Raw genomic sequence first — 19,724 nt, 5'->3', positions numbered from 1 at the left:
CAGATGTGTCTTAACAGAATGTGGCTAAAAAAATTAAATAGGTAAAATTATACTCGATTCATCTTTCAGAAAGTAGCTACAGGTACCACAGTGACACCTTTAGGAAAATATATACTGAATCTTTTAATGTTGAATATTTTTAATTTCAGCATGTAGTACCCTGCTGGGCTAGTGCTACAGATTTATTTCAAGACCTTCTGGTTTTGTGTGCAGTTGGGTTTTCTGTTTGGATTTTTTTGTTATTTTTGTTTGTAAATACTTGTTACCTATTATGTACAGTTTTGATGTGCTGATGTGCTGTCTTGATGCATGAGAATTCTCAAGCATCAAGGAGACTGTAGTTTAAATACTAGTGCTATAGCAAGGATGTTACTTTCTGAAAAGGTAGTCTTGTGTTCCATATATCACAAAATAATAAATTGTGTCATGCCAGTGTTTAATGCGTGTACACAGTGCATTAACTGTAACTGTAGTACATTTATTTGTGCTAGAGGAGACTGGAAAATGATTAAAAAATCAATACTTCCCTGTCAGAGAAGCAAGTGTTACGATGCATTTAAGTAGTTAATTGCATAAGCCCCATAAAAACTTCAGGTTTGGGTATCAGAGATGCCATAATTATGGTCCAAGTAACTGCATTTATTAATACTAGACTTTAAAGGAAGATGTAGTTATTGTAATGAGTGCTAGTCAGCTGTATGCATTTTAAAAATAATGAATTTTAGCATTTCTGTTTCGCCCTCAGTAATCTGAACTGGAGGACTGAACCTCTTCAGTTTGCATTTAAAGTGCTGACGTAGGCTGGTTCCCTCAGAGGTGAAGTTTTGATTGTTAAGCCATGTTTTCTATTTAAACTTGTGCATTAATACCACAATTCATTAGTGCTGTGCCCTACTTATGCAAGCAAGCTTATGACCTCACACTGCATTACTTCAATTTTGACATTGTAAATTTCTACCATAGCGTGAGATACTAATTAGACTATGAAGTCATAAATGATACCTAGGCAGGAATTTACAGCACATAGTGCCTTTGGCAGTTTCCCAGTTCCCCTACTCCCTGCTTTCTCCGAGAAGAATACCTATCAAGTTATGGGGTGTGGGGGACAAAGAAAAAGAAAAAATAAAGAAGTAATATACTACTGGCAAATAGGAAAAATGAAAAATGTTTTAATGATCTTAGAAATGCAGGAATGTTTAAAAGGATGTTATTAATTAATTTGAAATGAAGCAATCTCTCCTTCTCTAAAGAACTCATGCTATGTACAATGCTGGGCTGTGAAGTAATGTGTCAGATTTTGAAGGCCCATATTTTAATTCAGGTTTTATTGTTCTTGAAAGGCGTTTATTGCTCTTTACTGTGCCATTACAGGAACAAGTAATTTTTACAAGTTGTCATTATATTTCGCTTCCTGGGCACAAATGAAGTTCCTGTTGTTAAATCCTTCTCTTTATTAGGGAAAGAAGGGTGAGAAAAAAACAGGATAAGATGTATATAGATTCTGTGCATAGCAAAGTGTTCTCATACTTCTCCAGATGACATCTGTTGTTTCAGTGATGGTCCATTTCTTTCCACCTGTAGGTCCATCATGTCATTATCCAAACAGGTCATGCTGCCCTCCAGTGGCTTACTGTACATCCTTTTATTAAAAAATGAAATAAGTTTAGTTAATAACTCAGCTATAGAGTAGCTAATGCTATCAGAGTATTTAAAAGAACATGAAAGTATTGGGTTTAACAGTAGGAGGATCATCCTATAACGTAAAACTATCTTATGCTGCTACCTTTGGGGAAGCAGTCTTGTTTGGAGTCCTGGTGTGCACCAGAATTGCTGGAGAAAAATTAGAGAGGGTCGTTTTCTTGAAGTGAGCAATTACCTGAACACAAGCTGCTGTCTGGTGTGCACATCGTGAGAACAACTGGATGGGTCTGCAGGACTGTGGAGAGAGAGCTGCTCTGCTCCTCTTGGTGAGGATAAGTCCAGGGACAAGAGACCCCTGTTATCATGTACCATACTGAAATTTAACAAGAGTTATAACTGCTCAAATTTTCCTTTGGTTTTTCACTCACATCCCCTTGTGAAAGTCATAGAGATACACATTTACATGGAGTTTCACATGAGAGGACCATCAAGGAAGGAAGGAATCCAAATACACTTTTTATGAAGATGTTGATTACTATTCTAGAAGATTATGAAGAAAAACATTTTAGATGTAATTGTAGAGACATATGTCTAAGGCCTGAATAAACAAAGTATTTCCTGTGCAACTAAAAGCAAGTTTCTCATAAAGATTAAGAATGTTTTTTGAGGGTTTTTTTTCTCTCCTAATTAAGCTTCTGTGGATATCTGTGTTTATTCTTAAGATCAGAAAATTAAACAGGATGTTTTGCAAAGTTTGTTATGTGCAACAAATGTGCAACACCCCAAGTGTTATGGACAATGATACCTAGATAACTTTTTTTACCCACAGCTCCAAGAAAACTTAGTGCCCCTCGTGTCGAAGGCATAAACAGCACAACAGTAAAGATAATTTGGGACGAACCTGAAGAGCTTAATGGACCTTTTCCCATCTACCAGGTGGAAAGGATGGATTCATCTTTAGCTACAATGAATATAGAAGTAATAAAAGGCACCCGTTTCCCAGGAAATGGATATTACAGATTTGCGAGTTCCACTCTCCCCACCAATACCTACTTTACAGGTAAATGTGTTTAAATGACTTTAAAAGTGTACTAATTGTACTCGTTCTACCATTTAGTATCATGTTCTGTAAAACTTTTATGCTAAAGTATGTAGGTTCTAATTTATTAAAGTAATGTAATGATTAGTAATGTATGGGCTATTTTGATTCTCACTTAAAAAGCCTGTGGAAATCATTGGACATGTGGGATTTGGGATTTTTGTTACGTCATGTGTGGACAGAGAGATGTACATGACAGTGATGTTGCGGCATATTTGACTTGGTTTTGAGTTGTAAATATAAGATTTTATTTATTCTTCTGGGATAACAGCTTTTGATTAATGTGCTGTGAGTGCTAAGATGTGTTTTGTTTAGTACAGTTTTGAGGATACCTGGGGCTGCATAAGCACTCAAAAAGCTCTGTCTTCCAGTTTCAGAGCATTTGTGTTGTGATCCTGTTTGTTTTGTTAAGGAAGGAAAAAAGCCTGCCACTCTGACAGAATTCCACTGTTTCTGGGCGTTTGAGTGTTCCCTCTTTTTTCTTGATTAGTTATTTTACTTTAGAACCATGAAATTTTCAGATTGAAGCAGGCCTATGTCCTGTTTCTGTGATTCTCATCATTTGCTGATATCTTGACGTCTGGGATAAAGCAAAGATACACACAGTATGTCTTTTGGAAAAATGAACCTGATAGGACATCTGAGGTGTTGTAGCAGTCTGTAAGGGAAATCTTGCATTTGCCTGCATGAAGTATGAGTGTTTAAAAGAAGAAACAGCAGAGCTGAAGACTTAAGAAAAATACTGTGCATGAAAGATTGTGCATATGTATATTTATCTCAGCTCATGAGAATGACAGCAGGAAGGGGAAAGCCAAAAGGAATCTAGGTGACTGTAAGAGCAAGCATTAACTAGCACACTGATGGTGCTGCGGCCACACCAGTGCGGTGATACAATTTAACGTGGTACTTGTTTGTTAAAAGAGAGAAGGGCTGCAAAAACAGTACAGCACCGTGGACACAAAAAAGAATACTGGAGCTTTGAAGAGCACTCAGCTGACATTCCTTGTCTTCATCACAGGTAATTCTGGCAAGAATGTTTGAGCACTTGGTACTTGCAAGCATGTATGTGCAATTGCAGGTTTTGTTTAAAACAGCAGTTATCTTCTTGCCTCTCTATGATCACTCGGCGAATCTGACTTAAAAAAAAAAGTTGAAGATGGCTTCACATTTTTTTTTCTAGCTAGGTGCTTACTTGACTGATAAATAATAATAAAAAGTGATAATGTGTTAGTTAAATATCGACATTGTGTTGACTGGCACAACCTGTCTCTGTGTGGAAATCTGTAGGAACAGCTGTTGGACTCCTTTCCTCATCCAAGTTGCCCAATGGTTTTCCTGACATCAATTTGCACCCTTTACTGTATATTTAGAAAAAAACCCCTTTGATATGTTTCTTTTGTTGACAGTTGTGACTGTTTTTAACCAAGCAAATCCAACACCAATCTACCCAAGTTTTGATTCACCCTGGGGTTTAGTTCTACTCCATAAGCTGAGACTGGTGCCTTGAGTAAAGTTTATTGATGGCTGAGATGATTTGAGAGAGTTTGGACAGGCAGGTTAGAAGATCTTAAAATAAAGCTCCCTTCATATTGGCAGCTGATGGCTGATAACACTGTATGGATAAATATAATTCATCATAGCTTTGGATTGTGTTCTTTCTCTTCTACCAGCTATTAGTCAGAATATTTGGAGACAACCTAGAACTAAAACACACTAGGCAATTTGTCCAGACATCTGCTAGTAATGACTGACAATCAGATTAAATCAGTCTACGCTTGGTACCTAAAAATGTGTAGTTCAGGTTTGGCAACTCAATAAAGATTTTAAGAAATAGATATCTCTTTTTTTCTTAGTGGGTCATCTGTCCTTCTTCCAAAACATGATGGAGGGGAAAATGATAGCAAATCCAGGAGAGTTTAGAAATACAGGCACTTAAGGGGATGAAAAATATTCTTTAACTGCATTCTGCAGTTGTCTCTGTTGTTGAGACCCTCTCTTATTACCCATTTCTGAAGACAAGCAGCTGGCAGTTGTGCTTTATGGATGGAACAGCTTTAGTGTGCGTGCAGCTGTGTACATTTTTGACACAAAAGTGTGCCAGCTTGTATGTGTCAGTCAGCAGACAGATACTCCTCAGTGTGTCTGGGATCTCCCACTGTTAATCCGGAAAAAGATTGATCAGTTTATTCACTGCTAATAAATGCAGTTGTCCTCACTACCTTCTTGGCTGGTCTTACTGTCCAAGGTGCAAGTATTAGGTGCAGATGTATTTTCTGGGAAATTTTCCAAAATCGTCTTTAAAAAAAAAAAGTTATTCAATAAACACTGGACACACTAAGCAGTGTCCTGTCTGTAACAAAGCCTCCAGCTGCACAGGAAGGTGTGTTTTGAGTACCCATTAGATGAGAGGAAATTAAGTAAAAAGCCTTTTTCTGCTCATGTCATCTACATGCAACTTTTCAGCTGTTCAAAATGTGAAGTGTTTTAGCCATGTATAATGTCATTTCCCAAATGATGCAGACTTGATTTTTAGTACTTATTTGCATTCCTTGAAGTTCTTAGATACAACAGCATTTGTTGTATCTAAGTGTTAGTGTTCTTGTTTTAGTGAAGGAACTTATCAATCTCCCACCAGTCTGAAAATTGGGGTATATAGGTGTTTATCTTCATATCTTCATGAGACAACCAAGTGATGTGATTTAACATATGGTGAGCTGAAGTTCAGATTAATGTGGGACTTTATACTTAAAAGGACCTCTAAAGTGGCTAGGAGGTTTTACAGATTATTTATTTTGCGTGGTTTGCTTTTATTGGTCTAGCTTGTGTGCTGTGGCTGTGAGTCTGGAGTCAGAATGCTGTAGTACCACTGTTGTGTTTGCCTTTCTGGTTCTCTGGTCACCAAGAGAAGTAATATTTATTTTATACAGGGTGTAGAACTAGCAAGCTTGGAGTTCAAATGTCATTTCTCTTGGATGCTACTTGTTTTAAAAGAAAATTATTCATAAAATATTGATCAAAATGCAGTCTACTCTGAAGAAAGTTTTGTGTTTGGCCTTGCTTTGATTCCAAGTTTTCTGAAATAGGATAATACACTTAAAAAGACGTATGTCTTGCCTGGACTATGTAATCTTTGCTAACCTCTACATGATGTGTATTCAGCTCTGTAATAATTAGAAAATAACTGTATGAGGTAAGATGTTAATATATTAAGGATTACAAGGAGAACTTTTTTTTACAATGGCATTTTTAGTGTTGTAAAGTGGTCTTAAAAAATGTCTATTTAAAAATATTTATATCTGCTAATGTTTTTACTGCCAGGTTCTGGCTCGGATACACAGACATTTCTCGAGTGGAGAATCTTTCCAGTAACAATGTTTCTTAATGAGTTTGCCATGGAACACTGCACAGGCATTGTTTACATTTGTTCTGAGAAGAAGTGCTGAGAATGGCTGTGGTCATTCGGTGTCAGATCTCCCCATAGCTCTTCATCACAGTGAACTCTCTTTGCAGTAACGTAGAACAAATTCCACTCCACAGGATCTTGAGCAAACATTTGATAGTTAGTCACAGGGGCAGATATTTTCATTCGTTTGTGGAGCCAAATAAACAGGCCTTTTCCAGCATCCCAACAGAACTTTAAGGGATGCATTATGGCTGAATACCAAGAAAATCAACAGGATTAGACATTCTAAAACAATGTAAGAGGAGAGGCCAAAGAAAATAGTGCAGTTTAGAATAATGAAGACTAAAAGAAGAAACTATAATGGTGTTGAAATATATAAAAATGTGTAGTTTAAAAGAAGAGAATGAACTTTTTGTGTTTACTGTAAGTAATGCAGCGATGCACTCATAATAAGCTTAAAATACAGCAAGGTAGATTGTCTTTTTTTTTTTTTCTAGAAGATTCAGGATAGCTGAGCAAAAGAATGCATTGTTGTGAGAAAGAAATGAAAGCCTGACATTGCAGATTTTAAAGAACAGTTGGATGAACGTTTGTCAGGAATAACCTAGCAAAAATTGATTCTGCTTTGGAGTAAGTGGATTGTTTCTGTGACCTCTAAGAATGTTTTCCAAACATATATCCTATTATAAACTCAGACTAACCCAGTGAAACTGGGAAAGATGTTCATTTCACCAAATAACTTTTAGTAGGAAAGAGATGCCTTTTTCTTTTCTGATTGACAGTTTTCTTTGTTGAGGGAAGGTTGCAGGAGTTGAACAAGTTTTCCTTCTATTTTATTTTTCTTCTTTAGGTATTTTCTAGCATTTCTTTATACAACTAATGATTTGAGATGGTTAGAAATTAATTTTAATCACTAATTCAGAATAAGGTAATAATTTAGTGTTGAAGAGAAATAATCTAGTCTTCCTGCTCACATTGAGTCCAGCTAGAGCTGTTTAGAGCTTTGTCTGTTTCTTTCCTACATGTGTAGCTAAGTATGTTTCCAGATATTCTTCCAGTTTCCAGTTTGACCTGTCTTTTGGTTTATTTTCTCCCTTATATCCATACAAAATGTTCTGCATATGAATTTATGTCCATTGGCTCTTATTCTGTCACTGCAGAGTCCAGAAAAGTGTGGCTTCATCTTCTTTATATCCTTTGGGGAGGTAATTGAAGAAAGCAGTAATTGTTTCCATTCTTCCATGCTTAAGACTAAACAAACCCTACTGTCTCAGCCTCTTGTTGAATGTCATTTGCTTTGGCTCCCTGATTGTCTTGGTGCCACTGGATTTGTTCCAGGCTGCAAGTACCTTCTGTACTTTTTTGTTTGGGGGTATTTTTATTTTTTTATTTTTTTATTTTACATTTTATATTTTATTTATTTTATTTTAAGAAATATTTATTTATTATTTTTTATTTTAATGCTAGAGTACCCAAAACTGCACTGTAAGACTTGAATTTCCCTCTGCTGGATTTCACAAGGTTTCTGTCAGCCCATTTCTCCAGCCTGCTAAGGTTTTTCTGTGTTGAAGTGTATCCACTGTAGCCCTTAATTTTATTTTTTAATTGTCTCCAAACTTTTTGACAGCACACTTCATCCTATCACCTGGGATCCATTTTAATAAATAGAAACGTTAAACAGAATTGGTTCCCCTACCAATTTCTTGTAAATGCTGCCCACTGGGCTTTGTGCCACTTGTCACAAGCCTTTGAGTCTTGCTGTTTAGCCAGTTTTTTTACTCACTTTTATAGTCCACCTGTGGTCCATCTATTTCTTCAGATTGATGGCAAGGATTCCCTAATCTATAGACACAACTTTACACCAAATGCAGTTAAATTTATTTGCTTCACTCTTATACCAAAATGATGGAGAGAAAGGAAGAGAAGGAGAGAAATCTGGCCTTTTTGTTTAGTTTGGCTTCATGCATTCTTTGTCACTCCGGTGGCATTTTTTACTTTCATAGCTTTTGAAGAATCAGCCTTTTTATTTCATTACATTGAACTGAAGAAAGTAAACAAGATTTTCTGAGGGAGAAACGATTGCAAAAGAAATTCTTAATCCAAACTTTTGAATACTCTGAGAGAAAGAAAGAGAGCACATTTGTTTTTTGGACTTGAAGAACATACTTTTTGTCAAGGAACCTTTAATATTGCAAATCATTTTTCAGAGTTTTGTATTAACTCATACAATAAAAAGCTGTTGGAGAACTCACATTTTGTTGTGTCCTTTCTATCTAGGTTGTTGCCACAGGACTTGTCCTTAGAAATGCTTTTAATTTTCATGCCAGCTTCTCATATTTTCTCCTCTTGTCTTCACAAAAAAATGATTTGAACCTGCATCTTCATCTTCTGTGAAACAAAGATAAAGATCTTGTATATCACCGTCAAGTGGCTGGCTTCAGTAAGAAAGAGAACCATCCTTTTTTTCTGCCTGAGAACTGTTTGCACAGAGATTTTAGGTAGAATTTTATCTTAGTACTTAAAATGAATTCAGAGTTTCATCTTGAAAAACACATTCCTTCCTTTCTTCCTTTTGAATCCCAAGAAGCCTAAAGATAGGGAGGGAGAGAGGAGCTGCATATAGAGAAAAAGGAGTGATCTGGCACAACAAAGTGAACTCTGCTGCTTTATGAACAAAACAACTTAAAACATTTTTGAACATGCACAACAGGGACTTAGGCAACAAATAAGCCAAGCTGATGCTGACCTTGCCAGTGTTACAGGGGTAATATTTTCACTAAGATGAGCTGGTTTTTTAGGCACCAACATACTTTCTATCTGTATGAAGTAGTTGCTTTTTCTTACTTTTTCTATCCTTTTTTTTTTTTTTCCATTTGTAGCCACCACACAAGAGAAGAAGAAAACAGAATCTCACCTTGTGTATTATTTTTCTTATTTACCCCTTCTACTTTAACAGATCAACTATGCAGCATGAGCTTTGGGCTTACAAGGGCAATATGTTGGGTTTTTTTCCTGCATCTTCTTGGCTTTAGTGCCAAAATAGATTTTTGCCAGTGTTGTACATTCTGCACTGCATGGTTAAAAACAGTTTTTTCTGCTTGTGCATGGTAACTTTCAGAGAACACAGTAGTGTTGTACATGGGAAGTTGTAAAATCAGGAGCTTTCCCATTGTTATATCAACCTGCCAGTGGAAAAACCCTTTTGTAGACTAGATCGTGGTTTTGTCTATCTGTGCAAAAACCAGTTACAGAATTGGGTCTTTTGATTATCACAAACACACAAGATGACTGTACTTTTTAAAAGAGCAGTTCTTCCCTTTTGTCACAACTCTAGTTGGGTGTTTGCTAATTTTGTGCAAACACGATTCATGCTTTGGAATGTAGTAGGCATTGTCTCTGCAAGTGGCAAACCTAAGAATTAGCAGAAGAAACAGTTATGGAAGTGCTGTTTTGCTTCAGGCATGGTATCTTCTGGAATTCCTTTTGTGCTTGTGCACCGCTAAGAAAAGGTGCAAAATAAGGGGACTTGTTGAGGGAGATTTAGGGAAATAAAATTTGGTGAAAATAGCAAACAAAATGAAACAGCTCTAAGATAGAAACTGCACAAAGGCATGATGTTTATTTAATTTAAAAAATAAAAATAAAGGAGAGAGTGGAAGGTATCAAGACTCTTGAAAGCTTAGCATGCTAGAGATCCATGTACTCTGTGTTAAATGGAGGCTGATGTCACTTCAGTTAAAGCAAATAGTACAGATGAAAGAAAAAATTTGTAGCAGGTTTGAACATAGAAAAGAGTAGTTCAATGGATGGCCACCTTTTGGAGAGAATGTGTTAATGCTTCTGGAAATTCTCAAACTCAAATATCTGATGATGCAGAGATATGTGAAAGAAAAATGACTATTTCTAATAGTTTTCATTTGCTAGAACAATTGTGGTTCTTTCATACTAGTGCTTCAGTACTTTTTAAGATTTTTGTGAGATTCTTATGTGCTGGTATAACAACCTTATAATCCAAAGTACTTTTTCAAGAAGGGACTTAATGAGAAACAATAGCCAAAAAGAAAAATATAATTTGGCCCAACCTTTCTTGGCAAAAGCATAATCTAGACAAGATGACCTAGCTTCCAGCTGAAGCTACTGGTCTAGATTCCAGTTGAATCTTAAGTATTCAGAGCTAGGGAACCCACCACTTCTTGAACATTATTCAAATGGCTGGCTCATTGTGAAATTTTTCATCTTGTGTCCAGTTGGATTATCCCCAGGAGTAACTTGTACCCATTACTCCTCATCTTTTCCAGGTAAAAGACTCCTTGTAAAAAGGGACTCTCCATTTTCCTTGTAGCCATTCTTTAAATACTGGAACAAGGTGATAAGGTCTCTCTTGATCCTTCTTTACTCAAGGCTGAGTTTTCTCAGTCTTTCCTTATTTGACAGGCTACCCAATCCTTTGACCATCTTTGTCACCCTTCTCTCGACTCTCTCCAGCCTGTCCACATCTTTTTCACACACCAGGGACTGAAACTGAATATAGTGTTCTGGGTGTGGCCTGATGAGAGCTAAGTAGAGGGGAATAATGACTTCTTTATCTTTGCTGGAGATGTCCTTGTTGATGCAACCCAGCGTCCTGTTGGCTTTGTTTGCCACAGCAGCACACTCGCACACTGAGCTGCTTGTCCCCAAGATGCCCAGATCCTTTTCCACAGAACTGCTCTCCAGCTGGGTAGATTCTCCAGCCTGTACTACATTCCTGGTTTATGTTTTCCCAGGTACTAGATGTTATATTTGTCTTCATTGAACTTTACAGGGTTCTTGTTAGTCCATTCTTTCAGTCTATCCATGCTTTCCTGCAGGGTGGCTCTCCCTTCCAAATTGTCCAGTTCAGTTTGGTGTCATCATCACATCTCATCAGGGTACACTTGATCCCATCATCCAGATCACTTATGAAGACACTGAACAGCTTTAGGCTCAGTATTGGGCTCTGAGTGACCCCTCTTGTGACAGGTTGCCAGTTTGAAAAGGAGATATTTACCCTCCTCTGGGTGCTGCCTGACAGCCACTTCCCATGCACCCCACCGACCACTTGTCCAGACCATCACACATCAGGATCTCTAGGAGTAGGTAGTGGCAAAGCCTATAGAAAGAATATATAGAAAGCCTATATAGAAAACTGTGGTGAAATTGAGCAGGTCCACTGCTTGCTTTGTCATAGACTGCAGTCAGGTTGGTCATGCACAACTTGCCCTTGGTGAGTCCATGCTGATTTTTCCCAGTTGGGCTTCATCTAACTTGTGGCACCTCCCAGTAAGGTTCATTCCATAACTGTGCCAGAGACTAAAGTAAGAGTAATGGGCCTGTAATTTCCTGCATCATCCTTTAAACCCTTCTCATAGATAGGAGTGACAGTAGCCTTGCTCCAGTCTTCTGGGATTTCCCTTGATCTCCACAGCTTCTGAAAGATTGTGGAGACTGACCTCACAGCCACATCAGCAAGCTCTTGGACCATGCTGAAGTGGATATTATCAGGTCCATCAATTTGTAAAGACCAAGCTCCTGTAATAGTTCACATGCAAATTCTCCCTTTACTGATGGTGAGCCTAAGTTGGCATCAACCTTGATTTTTGTGCTGGTAAAGATGAGGGTGAAGGAAGTGTTTCACCATTGTTGCTTACTAATTCACCTTTCCTACTTAACAGCAGGTCAAAATTTTCCTTCTGATTCTATGAAGAGTTCCTTCAACAAGGTTGCAGAAAAGAGACAATTACCATTGTATTAGCTGGAGAGATACTTGAAGTAAAATTAATGCTTTCTGGTACATGCCTGGCCCTTATTTAGATTATTTCTATAATGGGTTATTTAGTCCAATGACTTCAGACATTGTGTTTGACTAATACTGAGCCTTTAAATTATTTCTGCTTTTGAGATACAAATTCTTTCCCATATTGTTTTAAGGGGTGAAAATGTAACTACTGAATTATGTACTGACTAAAGTGTGTGAGGTGTCATGCATTGGTTATGACTGTATTGTGAATTTGATCAGGAAATTTTCATAATAATAATATAAGGAAGCTTTTCCCCTTCTAATTGATTTTCAGGGCGATTAAATTAAGACCTTGTCTAAGTATGACTGTCCTTATCAATTACTGGCAGAATAGAGAAATTAAAGGATTAAAAATTTAGGTGTGTTAAGATTCAGTATTTAAGGTCTAAAATCAATCAGATCATAGACTGAATAATTCCATTATTGCAAAACTATCATTCAGGTTTAGACTGTGGTAATTTGCAGGAAAAAAAGAAGCTGTCTGCATTAGTACATATGGGAAAAATTAGTTTGCAAAATTAAGCACCTAGAGCTTAAGAAATTGAGTTAAATAAGCAGCATGAACTTCATTCAGCTATGCTATATTTATATGTTATGATTGCATTTAACCAGTTGATTAGAAACTATCTTTCCATAGGTTCTATCTATGGTGTGGACCAGCTACTGACTCTTGAAAATCCTCTCTCTGTTTTGTATACAGCTTTCTGTTTGTTTTACTGTACATGTCTATTCTTAAGTGTATGCAGATTTAATTTTTTTCCCATGCTATTTTCATTGGAGTACCAGAGTACTTTGTAATCGTTGATATACATTTTTGCAACACTTACATTGCCAGTTTTGTTTTATGAATAGGGACTTAGTGTAAAAAAAAAAAAAAAAAAAAAAAAGAAAAGAAAGAGGAATTAAGTTTTGAGTTTTACATAGGTAGGACCTGAGTATACAGATTAGTTCATATGTTTTAAGTAGTGTTTTCATCAACCCCTTTTCAATTAGGAGCGCTTAACACTTCCACAGATCTCCAAGAGGTGTTTAAATGCAAGGACTCATGAAAATGAAGACTGCATAACAAGTGAATAACCCTGAAAAGTTTGACTTAAGTGGTTTACCTCACATTGCATAAGAGCTTCATGGCAGAGCTGGGGACAGATTTCTCCAGAGTGACATTGTACTGCGCTAGCTGTGAAACTGTCCGTTCACTTTTCATACTCCCTTTCCTCTCTTATTAAACATGCACAGAGCACTGCATCAAAAAAGACAGGCTTCTGTGCACAAAATCCTTATTTGCTACATGAATTCTGTTTTAGTTACTGAACATCATAAAATCCTTGAGGCAGATGTCTTATGGGAAATGTGTGTTTGTATAATTGTTGACTGTATTGTTACTCATCCTCTATTTTGGTATGCATTAATTTCTTGCAGATAGCTTTGGTTTTGCATTACCTAATTTTTGAGTGTTTACTTTTATGTATGTAATGTGGCCTAAATAGTTATTCTGAATAGTAATTAAAAAGATTCCAGTGTGATAGGAGAGTCACACACATATCCATCATTTGGAACATTGCTGATAAATACAGATGTCAGTGGGAAGAAATCTTTAATATTTGTAAAATCTCTGATCTGGACTATTAGGGCCATTGACTGCTGTACTAGATGCACATCTGTATGTGAAGGATAGAATGAATGCTTTTCCAATGCATTGAGTTTACTACAACATGTATTGCAATTGGATTTATAAGGAGAGGTCTTATTAGTGGTTATAGGCTCTCCTCTGTTTCTGTTTACCCTTCCCTCTCTTTTTTTGATTTCTTTGGCTTTTTAATTATTTTCCCATGTTTTTTTGCACTAACCACGATTTGTTTCTTGCTTCTCTGTCTTCCACTCTTTCTTTTTCCCCTCCTGGTTTTACCACTGTAATCTCGATTTGCCTTCCTTCTGTGTTCTTCAAAATGTTGCCTTCCTTTTTTTTTTTTTTAATATTGCCTGTCACAAAGTCACAGAAAATTAAGAGGACAAGGAAAAGACTCTTTCCCTTCCTTTCTACCATTTAGTGAACCACCAGGATTTGGTGTTCAGGATGAATTTCATGGAAGAGTCTTTTTAGCCCCTAAATTTCTACGATGCAAAGTCTCTACACAAACATAATTTTTCTTTGAGAATTTTATCATCATCCTCTAGATAAGCATCCTGCAAAGAGCAGTTTCCTGACATTGATGAATTTACACTTCAATTTTTTTTTTTTTTTTTTTTTTTTTACTTTGGGATAACCATTCTCTAAAAAATTCATGAAGTAATAGTGAAAAAGTAGTTGGTAAGAAGAAAATATGGTTAGAGAAGATTCCTTTTTCTTACTTTTAGAAACAAATTAAAAAACCCAGAATTGTCCATCAACAATTACATTAACAGAGTAACATCAAAGTTATTGCGCAGTATAATGACTGAGAATCCAGAAAGCAACTTTTAGCATAACCAATAGAATGAAAACACAAACCTGCCAAGTAGTACTGTTCTGATCTAAGGACTCTTTAATACAGTGACAGAAGTGTCATAAACTAAATTACTGGGGAATTTACAATCTGGATAGCAAATTGTTGAATGGCTTTTTTTAATTAAAAGCTATTCTAGAGAATTATGTACTGATATTTGTTGTAGAAAGATCGCAGAAATTAACTATAATCTATCTCTGTATATACCCAAAATGAGATTTGATCTAAAGTAGTTAGATCTGTGCCTACTGACTTAAGATCTATAATACCTTAAGATTAATTGGGAGCATAAATGGAGAAGCTGACAACCTGGAACCTTGACTGCTTGAAATTGCTGACCCAATTACTGCTAAGCCCTTTGCTGACATGTTAATATGTCTGTTTAAACTGGTAAATCACCACCATTTTGGAGCATGCTAGAGTTGGCCCATCAGATGAAGAAAGATGTAAATTTAATTTAAATAATTATTGACCTATTATGACCTTTTCATTTCATTTGCACTGCTCCTCTCAAGGTAAGCAATTATATTTTTATAGTGTTGGATGGTAATCTATGTACAGGAGCTATCTTTATTGATTTAAGTAAGGCCTTTGATCTGGTAATCACTAACTATTGCTATCTAGACTGTCCTTAACTATATTAGATATTACTACAGTTATTTGGTTTTAAAATACGCTGAATTTAGAATTCTATAAAGATACTGCATCCAAAGCTAAAAAAAAAATTGGAAACCCAAAAGATTTGACTTCAAAAATCTTCCTCAGAAATTGGAAATAGCTTGTTTTATACAACCCATGCAATTTTTTCTAGTTATAACTAAGTTTAGGTCAGCAACCTGGTTTTTTTTTTTTTTTTTTACTATCAAGTTGATAATCTTTTTGGAATAGATTTACTTGAAAAAGTCTGGTATTTAAGTTTTTTTAAAATTTGCTACCCCTATTGAACATTTCTGGGAGGAAGGTTTAGTTCATTGGTTGTTTATTTAGTTCTGCCTTATATTGTGAATTCAGAGTCACAAATTTCTGTTCTTCTGTTTGTGGATGGAAAACAATCTGAAATTATTACTTTTTTTTTTGAAAGTGATGTGCACATTTAATGAATTTTTTAGCCAATATTTGTGTCAGTGTGTTAGGTAAAAAATAATTGAGATATTGTACCTTAATCATAGTTTGCAAGTGGCACCTGAGTATCTTCCGAAATATACTGAGCTAACTTTTTCTCTCTTTTTTTCCTCATTCCTCATCTACCCCCTTCTTTTTTACCTCTTGCTTAACATTCTTGTCTGGACAGGTTTACTTTCTTTTGGTCTCCTCTCTTTTGTTTTAATGTATGGGAAAGCCTGACTAGGTTGGGTTCAAACTGTCTTCAGAAATATGTGAAAATTGTGATAATTTTTGATCTGCTCCCCTAATGAGTTCCAGGGCCTCTATCCTTCTTGCAGAGGTAGTTCAGTCTTGCTCTGGTGAGCCTTGAAACTAACAGCAGTTGTTCAGAGAGGTCACCAACATAATGAAAAGGGCACTCTTGAGATATCTTGAACCACTTCCATGGATGGCCATGAAGATTAATATTGGGACCTTACATTTGACCTAATATTCTATGGAGAGTCTGTGTAGTGAGCAGAGCAAATGGGATGATGTGCTGGTGGCAGAGAGTGTAAATAAAACTGCTGCACCCTCCATTTTTTCTTTTTTCCCTTCCCCCTGCACCCTCCCCCCCCCCTCATTTTTTGTTTTTGGTATGTAAGCTAAAAAACTGCAACTTGTTCTTGCTTGAGATCATGAAGGTGAGAGTTGTGCCCAGGTGCATTCCTGAGAAGCAGTGGCCCGGTCTCCTTGCTGGTCACAGGTGGGAGGAGGCAGGCTTTTGCAAGCTGTAGCCTCTGCTAGTCTGTGCTGAAACAGCTGGAGGTTGGTGTTTTGAACTCTGCTCATGGAGAAGTTGATGATACAATAGAACTGATAATTAAGCACAGCAATGTTCTTCCCAGTCACCACATCTTGTGATTTCATTATCTGTAAATCCTGTAAAATTGTTATTTTTAAATAATTTTTTCCTAGTTTGTGTACTGACAAAGCACTTTATTCTTTCCTACCTGCTCTGTTTTGGTTTTAGAAGCCATTCTTTGCTTGTAATTTCAAAATTCTTCTGTCAGCATTCTATATTTTTATCTTTTTTTCATATTGCTAGTAGTTTTAATGGTGCAAGCAGGCAGTACTACAGTTGGTTTATCCCAGCATTGTTGTTCAGTCACATAAACTGTTCTCTTCAATCTGTTGGTGAAAGGCTAAATGAGATGGTGGGTGAAGATTGGGACTGATCAGCAGGCTTGAAAATTTTACCTTCAGTGTATCATGATCCTGTTTTAGGACTGCAGTGGAGTGACAGATATACATGTGTGCATCTTTTATCTCTAAATTAATAGCAGCATACTCCAATAGAGCATTTGATTTTAAAATAATGTACTAAAATAAATATAGGTACTAAAATAAATATAGTCACTGTCTGGTAGCATAGCTGAGAACTAAAAATAAAAATGACTCAATAGTGGGACAGCTATTTAAGGTTGGGTGAAATTATGGGGATTTTTTCTCCTCTGTGGAAAAAAAAAAGTTCAATTCCGTGATAGTGTGATAAACTTTGAAGTCATAAAGGACATTTACTTATCTTTTGTGCTGCTACTAATGTTCTTTCTTTTTTTTTCCCCCTGGGGAACCTGCCAGAAAGAGGTCTCTCTCCCCATCAGAAGAATTTTTTGTCCTACTCAACATTGTCACTCTGTGCTGCTCCATCTTCTTTGGAAGTACTCTGCCAAAGCCTAAAAGACAATATGAAAGCTTTAACTATTTCTTGTATAGCAAGACTTCACACTTGGTGTTTCAAAGAGCTGTAAATCTTAGATTAATTTAAAAAACTTTAAAAAATTAAATAGCTGTAAATGAACAAAATGCTATTTCATTCTGCCCAGTTATGCTATAGGTATGTACCAATATGAAACAGCATGTTCTTCTAAACAACCCTAACCCCAAAGGTGCTCCCTTGGATTCCATTTTACTACATGGTGTTCTTCAGATTTCAGGAGGAAGTTGAGATAAAAGATGTTACCTGCTTCTGGTACAGTACTAGTTATATGATTGGTATTTAACACTGATGATGAAAAACATTGCCATGTTTCAAATTAAAAGTATTGAACCAAGTAATATCCTGGATCTATGGAATCATAGGGCTATACTTGCTAGTCTGAATTTCTGTCTTGCAAAAAAAGTTCAACCAGCTTTCACAGGGTGCCAGATCATTCACCATTCTCTAATATGCATTGCAGATGGCAGGTGCCAGAGTCTTTGTCATTGTGCCCCAAGGATAAGGCACTCTGCCCAAAGATATTAGATCATCCCATTTTATCTGTGTGCATAAAACTGGAATTTTTATTTTCTCAAGTTTTCCAGGTAGCTAGAGTGAGGTGTGTAGTTTTGGGTTTTGTTTTTTTTTTTTTTTGACTCATGGGATATTAATAATATGAAGTTATTTTAGATGGTTATGCTATGTTGCAGTTTATTTTTAAACTGATCATATACAGTCTGCAGGAAAAAGGGGAAGCATAAGCAAAGAAAAAAAAAGGTCTTTGGTCCATTGGGTAAATTTTCAGAACAATATATGAGCATTTAGTCACACAAGTCCCATTAATGTTAATGGTCCCAAGCTTTCTTTTATTCATCACAGTGCTGATTGCACTTGGTCAGCTCTTTATCAGTTTGAAATATTGACAGTAGGAGGAGTCATTCCCTTAGCCAGGCCTGACTGTTGCAGTGCTCTTTTAACTTAGTCATCCTGCAAATGCTCCTATAAATGGATTTATTTCAGCAGATCCAAAATCATCAATTGGATCACCTTACCCTGGTGTTAGCCCCTTTGCATTGGCTACAATTTGCAAGAGCATTGATTTTAAACATTGATCATTACTTATATAGTACTCTATGGTTTTGCACTATCCTATATATTAAACTAACCTGTTACATGTGCTGCTGTTAAAGTCCTATCTTTATCTTGCGAATAAGTGATTATTTGCTCTCTCTCTGATTATGATTTAGTTTATAAAACAAGGCTATTCCCTGAAAACTGTGTTGGCTGCACTAACTCAAGATTTCTGCATTTTCTGCTATGCAGCTCCACTTTTCCTTACTGGTCTATATAGGACAATGGGTAATGTTTTTTAACTAAAAGAGGGTAGATTTAGACTATTTTTAAGGAAGTTGTTTACAATGAGGCTGCTGAAACACTGGCACAGATTGCCCAGAGACGCTGTGGTTGCCCCATCCCTGGAAACATTGAGGGTCAGTTTGGATGTGGCTTTGAGCAACCTCATCTAGTTGAAGATGTCTCTGCTCATTGCAGGCAGGGTTTGACAAGGTGACCTTAAAAGGTCCCTTCCAAACCAAGCAATTATATGATTCAAAATTCTTCCAGTGCTTTCTGCAACTGATAATGTACTTATTATAGTTATTGCAAAAGAGATTTTTCTTTTGTTAGCCATATTCTTATAGAGTGCTTTGGGTGTTTTATTTATTAGAAAAACAGACTTTTCCTCTGTTGTCCCTTCAAATCTATGCAAAGCTGGTCAAGAAAGTGTAGCACGAAATATTTTCCAATACTGAACAAGATGGCGAAATACAAAAATATCTTGATGTTTTATTCTTTAATTCAGAGAGTCATTGTTATTATACTGATGGTATTCTTTGGTGCTATACAGAATGATATTCTTGCAGAGTTTAGAAAAGAACATACTATCTACCTCAGGGAGGAAAAAAAAAGAAAAAAAGAAGAAATAATCTGGTTTTGCCTGATACTTTATATCTAAGCCTGTCTGCTTTAAATTGTTTGTTCTGATCATGCTTACATGCCTAAATTTTAATTAGTGTTATTCTAGGGTGGTTAGAGTTATTAAAACTGATACTTGGGATGGAATATGTCCTCAGGTATTCTCCTGAGTCAAAAAAAAATTCAATAATAAATAGTCTCACATTTTAAGATAGAGTTTTTGTCTTTCATTCATTTTTGTTTTCAGGCTTGGTGATTAATAATGCTTTTTTAATTTTTATTTACTTTAAAAAGTACTTTGATTTACTAAAAACAAAACTTCACCGGTAGATGGGTTACCACAAACAGAGTACATTCCCTTCTGTAGTAAATAATGGGAATTTTGGTGTAGTGGAGTTTTAGCCCTTATTTTATGCATTTTCAAGTTGTTCAGTGACTTGCTACAGAGACAGGGAGGGAGGAGG

The 19,724-nt window shown here is 36.3% G+C and overlaps 1 protein-coding gene across 1 annotated transcript in view; it reads left to right on the top strand.

Annotated features, from left to right (window-relative positions):
- The window catches only part of USH2A (usherin), a 372,299-nt gene that overhangs the window by 94,291 nt on the left and 258,284 nt on the right, over positions 1-19,724 (top strand). Inside the window, exon 20 of the mRNA XM_041426677.1 lies at positions 2,471-2,701. Coding sequence (XP_041282611.1) covers positions 2,471-2,701 — 231 coding nt within the window. The remainder of the gene's footprint in view (positions 1-2,470; positions 2,702-19,724) is intronic.

The sequence above is a fragment of the Onychostruthus taczanowskii genome, unplaced genomic scaffold, assembly GCF_017590055.1.
Source record: "Onychostruthus taczanowskii isolate IOZ18803 unplaced genomic scaffold, ASM1759005v1 scaffold93, whole genome shotgun sequence".
NCBI classification, from domain to species: domain Eukaryota; kingdom Metazoa; phylum Chordata; class Aves; order Passeriformes; family Passeridae; genus Onychostruthus; species Onychostruthus taczanowskii.
This window is presented reverse-complemented; position numbering and strand designations above follow the sequence as displayed.